The sequence below is a fragment of the Xyrauchen texanus genome, chromosome 39 (genome assembly GCF_025860055.1).
Source record: "Xyrauchen texanus isolate HMW12.3.18 chromosome 39, RBS_HiC_50CHRs, whole genome shotgun sequence".
Classification (NCBI taxonomy): Eukaryota; Metazoa; Chordata; class Actinopteri; order Cypriniformes; family Catostomidae; genus Xyrauchen; species Xyrauchen texanus.
In genome coordinates, this window is record NC_068314.1 from 21458746 (window position 1) to 21464633 (window position 5888).

The 5888-nt window shown below is 38.4% G+C and overlaps 1 protein-coding gene across 1 annotated transcript; it reads right to left on the reverse strand.

The window, feature by feature from the left end:
- Positions 1 to 963: 963 nt before the first annotated feature.
- On the reverse strand, positions 964 to 5641 carry LOC127632729 (protein FAM174C-like). Its single transcript, XM_052111472.1, has 3 exons — positions 5253 to 5641; positions 2473 to 2601; positions 964 to 2270 (listed from the first exon to the last, which is right to left on the reverse strand). The coding sequence occupies exons 1-3, from the start codon at positions 5534 to 5536 to the stop codon at positions 2267 to 2269; spliced, it is 417 nt and encodes a 138-aa protein (XP_051967432.1). The 5' UTR covers positions 5537 to 5641; the 3' UTR covers positions 964 to 2266.
- Between the last annotated feature and the right edge of the window lie 247 nt (positions 5642 to 5888).

Genomic DNA, 5888 nt, shown 5'->3' on the forward strand with positions numbered 1-5888 from the left:
AGCCCACCACCAAAATGCCCGGTATGCCAGATTACCAGTCCAGCCCTTCTTGTCGGGCACTTCTCACGCACCTTACAGTCTAGCTGATCCCACAAAAGCTCAATGGGATTAACATCCATAACACTCTTTTACAATTATCAGTTGTCCAATGTCTGTTTCTTTGCTTACTCTAAACTTTTCTTTTTGTGTTTCTGTTTCAAAAGTGTCTTTTTCTTTGCAATTCTTCCCATTAGGCTGCACCCCCGAGTCTTCTCTTTACTGTTGTACATGAAACTGGTGTTGAGCGGGTAGAATTCAATGAAGCTGTCAGCTGAGGACATGTGAGGTGTCTATTTCTCAAACTAGAGACTCTGATGTTACTCCTCTTGCTTATTTGTACATCTGGCCTTCCACATCTCTTTCTGTCCCTGTTAGAGCCAGTTGTCCTTTGTCTTTTAAGACTGTAGTGTACACCTTTGTATGAAATCTTCAGTTTTTTTTTTTAATTTCAAGCCTAGAAATGAAAATTCTCTCATGATTTACTCACCCTCATGACATCCCAGATGCTTTTGAGTAATGTCCTGACTATACTTTGTGATCAGTTGAATTTTAATTTTGCAGTTAGTTTTATTAATGTATACTGTATATGCATGGCCGGCTGGTCCTCATTTATACTATGTTTTTCTGTGCTCCTGATACACACTATCTATGGAATACGTCAAACAAACAAGGATTCTTGATAGTGATGAGTATCTATCTGTTTACAGTGTACAAGTACATCAAGATTGACCAGGATTTGATGTTAAACCAAAGCCCTGTGGGGAAATCACTCTGCTCAGCCAAGAGTGAGACATGTATCTTATGGATCACCACATTTTTATGGGAGACTGAGAAAGAAGCCCCTCTTAGTAGACTGTTAAATATCATAGCCCTCCCATGAAGACAGAATACAGAGAAGTCAAAATCATTCTTATTCAAATCAGCATGAACTTCACAAGTTGAAAATAGAAAATAGAATTTAATAACAAAACACCAAAATCACATCCAATCAATTACAAAAAGGGGACAACAATCAATATAAAGGCACACTTTAGGAATCATTCAATTTATGTACATTAAATATTGATGTAGTGATTCTTCATGCATGTCAAACTGACAATAATCAATATTTCAGTAAATATTTCACACTCTCCACATCTTTTTAAAGTCAAAGAAAGCCATATGTTCAGTGTGCTTCTTCACACAATCATACCCCTTACATTTTTAAGCTGTAAAAGTGAGAATGCTGCACATTCAAAAGCCTGCCACCTTTAACCAATGCAAGGAAAGATCACAATGTCTTATAATAAAATAAAGGCTGGAGAAAGAGCAGTATCAGTTCCACCCCACTTCTCTGTGAGCCCAATAATACATGACCTGTGGCTCTCATATGTGATGAGTTCCATGAAAACAAAGTCTTTGAATGCAGAGATGAGCATAAATGACCAAGTTTGGAACCTATCTTAACAGGATGCGAATGTTTAGTTTCTTAAAATAGAACTCCTATAATTTATCAAACAAAATCAGAAATGGTAGGATACAGTACTGGTGAAGAGTGTTGGCATGACTGTCATAAAACATGACTGGCTGATGCTTTTTAGCTTCAGAAAACCCCTGGAAAAATAAAAGTGCATCTCTTATATAAGCTGATATTTGGAAAACATTTGTATACATGGAATTTGTGAACTTGCTAGTATCCATAGCTGAACATCAGAATTCATTTCTGAAATCAATGTAGTAGAATAAGAAAGATTTAACTGAATATATAAAGGTATCTGAAACAAAACATTAAATAAGAGTCCAAATTATATTATAGTATCACAAATGAGCAAACAACTTTCAGCCTTTCAGTGTTTGCATGTTTGAAATAATGGGTGGTTATTTACAGTATTAACTATTAACATCAATTTACTCAACAGAGAGTTTCAGACTCCTTAAAAAAAAACACCTCTGAAAATTATGCATAAGCAGCTTTGGCACAAACCAGTTTTGATCCCATATTAATTTCCATCTGACTCCAAAACACAATTTATTATACTATTAGGTCATATCAGTCCAAAACGTACTGGTCTAGTATAAACCTACACATTCTGCTTTATTCTTGGGGGACAAAAGGAATCCAAGCATCCTAGGTTCTCCCACAGTTGTTAAAAATAACAACAAAATCATTTGACAACTGTTATTGTGAAAATCATGGGATTGTCTTCATCACATTCTTTTTTCTGGCAGTGTCAAATATTCCCAGAATTCATCTGTAGAAACAAGCAAATAAGACGAGCCGTCAGAGAGCAAGTCAGACAAGACACTATCTGAGGTATTTCCAAAATGTAGTTTCAGAGTAATCTCAGTCCAAGGTCTAAAGTCAAGTATTGATTGTTGTGCATGCTGAGTAATACTTAGTTCAATGTGTGACACCACAGAGGGATCTGATGGAACAATCTGTTGTTTGACTACCTTCTCAAGGATTTGGCCTCATAAACTGTTGTGTCTTCCTCATCGCTTTCCAAGTGTGCCATCTCCATTGTGTCATCATAGTTTGACAGGAGCCCATATTTCTTCCTCTGTACATTTGTTTTCTTCAGACTTAAGATAGGGGGATATATGAAGAAAATGAAACACTCAACAGAACAATATCTCTGTAATTCAGTGCCTCTTTAATTACACTACTACTTAAAGGGATAGTGCAGATACCCTCCTGGTATCCCAAATGTTTATGACTTTCTTTCTTCTGCAGATCACAAATTAATATTTCAGCTCTGTAGGTCCATACAATGCAAGTGAATGGGTGCCCAAATTATGAAGCTCCAAAATCCATAAATGAAGCATAAAGGTAATCCCCATAACAGCAGTGGTTGTAAACAGATAAATAGGTGTGGGTGAGAAACAGATAAATATTTATTTATATAAAACAGTTCCGGTCCTCAAATCTGATTGGACGAGAGACGTTCCATGAGCACTGATGGTCTGACAGGATCAGCACTCGGACGCTCCAATGTGTGTATCACTCCGCTTGTGTTCGTGCTGTTCTAAACTAAGGCGTAAGTGCAGTGCATATCTGTTAGGAGTTACTGTCTTTATTTTTGAAATTACAAATGTTAGCCAGCAGGTGGTGGCAAAAGATAATTTTTGTGTGTAATATGAGCCAGTTGGTGATGTAAAGTGAATCCGTTAGTCATTGTTTACATAGAACAGCGCTCTGTGATCGCTCGTATTACCACTACATTACTTAAGCTTGGACATTGTTTTAAATGAACAATTTGAGGATTAAGGCTCATCGCAGCTGAGAGACACACCGGACTGTTTGAGTACAGAACTCGAGGTGCTTACAGAGTTTCCACATTGAATACACATTGTTTAAAAATGGATGAACTCATCGCTGTTTCAATAGCGATCGACTCTTGCGCGGCTACCACGAAATAGGAAGAAATACCCCCGCTTTGATGCTATTTTTCCACTTAGAAAGCTGACCTTCAGAACGCTGACAGCATATCTGCTTGGGAGTGGCAACAGCTGATCACACACACTACATCTCTCTCTTTCTCTCTCTCTCTAACACACACACACACACCCATCCATCCATCCTTGTTTATCCAATAACTTGTTAGAAACAGCATAAGCCGTGATACTATTTCTGAAGTGAACTTTTTGAATTACTAATGGAGGTTTGGACGCATCATTTGTTTTGAACCAGCAACGGCAGATTCTGATCCGTAGCGTAATAAAGTAGTTCAATGCACAAATGCGTTTTTATGACCTCACTCTGTTTTTCCAATTTTTTTTTTTATCTAATTGTTCATTGAACTGTTGTATATAAGCAATATCACACTCGCAATCGTGCTATATGGCCCTACATCAGCACAGCTGTAATTACCTACGGCACTCGGCCTGCAGCTGAATCACAGCAGTGCTGATGTAGGGCCATATAGCACTCTTGCTCGTGTAATATTGCTAATATACAACAGTTCAATGAACAATTACACTTGTCAACACTTTTATCCAAAGCAACTTACAGTAAACTTTACCGGGACAATCCCCCCAGAGCAATAGTGTTAAGTGTCCTGCTCAAGGACACAGTGTTGGTGGCTGTGGGGATGGAACCAGCAACCTTTGGATTACTATTCCTGTGCTGTAGCCCTCTGCCCCACACCAAGTAATTTTTTATCAAACATTCTCCTCCCTGCCAGTAGGGGGCAATATGCACAAATAATGTGAATCACCAAAAACAGAAGGAGAACGTGAAAGTGAAGGGAAAAGGACTTAAATGTTGATATGTTTCTCACCCACACCTATCATATTGCTTCAGAAAATATGGGTTTAACCACCAGATTCGTCTGGAGTACTTTTATGCTGCATTTATGTGGATTTTGGAGCTTTAAAATTTTGGCACCATTCACTTGCATTTTATTGACCCACAGAGCTGAGAACTTTTTCTAAAAATCTTTCTCTGTGTTCAGCAGAAGAAAGAAAGTTAAAAACATCTGGGATGTCATGAGGGTGAGTAAATCATGAGAGAATTTTCATTTCTAGGTGAACAAACCCTTTAAAACTGTATTTAATTCGGCTAGCCAAGTCAGACTCAAAGCCAAATGTCAGAAAGGCTCTCAAACCCTAGACATCGTTTTTGGAATCGTAGGAACAATAGAATCGCATGACGCGTTCCGAATGTTCGAACGCGAATTTGATGCCCAACATGATGTCTAGGTTGGGTACTCACTAGATATTGGAAAGTTTATAAAACACTTCCCTGAGTAACCACATGGCGGCCCCATGAGGATTCTAATTGCCTGTTTTCGTATTTCTGGTCTCCAGTCACCGAAACGAAGCGACCCAGAGCAGAACAACAACCATATAATGCTACTTATTGTAAAAATAAATTTCAGGCTCAACTTGGGCAGTTGTGGGCTGTCATAACTCAAAATAATTAATTATATCAACGTAACTAACATCGGACCATCTCTCCATATCATCTACACACTCAGGTGACTCTATAAAAAAACGGTCACCTCGACAGTTGAAGTATCGATATGTTTATTATTATTATTATTATTATTATTATTATTATTAGTTTTTACAAACGTTTTTAAACTTTACATTACCCGCTAAGAATACACGCCGATGCGAGTGAAAACACTGGAGACCGGAAATTGAAAACAGTCGGATCGTGGAACTCTTCCGCGTTCAGGAAAAAGGTGGGTAGTTCTGAGATTTTTTTCCCCAGGTCATTTTAGACTCACCGGACCGCTCTCACTAAGAAATAAAGGACTCCGATGGCCGTGATTCCGATCAGAACATACAGAGCCCTGTTAATCATCGCGCCGTCCAGATTGAACCTTCCGTCGGATTTCATTTTGGTTATGCTGGTGTTTTTAGGAGTCTCGTCAGGACTGATGCTGATGTTTGAAGTGTCCTTGGTTGTGGGTGATTTAGTGGTTCTAGGATTGGGCTGATTGTTCGTATCCTCGGCGAAAGAAACAGTCCACAAAGCCAGAAGTAGAAGCAAAACTTTTAAAGATGTCATAGTGGTTTGAGTCCGCGACGAGAAAACAAACTCAGACACAAATATGAAGATCGATTTAGTGACTGTTCATTTCCTGTTCCTGATTGATAATGACGAAAGCAGCCGCACACGTGGTGTTACGGTCAATTGTGTCCTGAGGGAAATCAATGATGAGATTGCAAAATATAGTTACTATGGCTTTGTCTCGTTTGGAGGTCCCATTTGTCAGCAGCATACGTCATCGAGGCTGTCTCGTTTAATTTTTACTCATTTGTATATATTTTTATTGGGAATGAAAAAAGCGTAACAATTGTATACATGTAAGTGCATGTACATAAAATGCATTGACAATAGATAGCCTACAAATTAAGAA

What these genes read in the sequence shown, in the direction of transcription:
- LOC127632729 (XM_052111472.1), bottom strand. Translation starts at nt 5,536, where the DNA reads ATGACATCTTTAAAAGTTTTGCTTCTACTTCTGGCTTTGTGGACTGTT. An exon ending in TTCTTAGTGAGAGCGGTCCG is followed by an intron (nt 2,602 to 5,252) that starts GTGAGTCTAAAA and finishes CCCTATCTTAAG; the next exon opens with TCTGAAGAAAACAAATGTAC.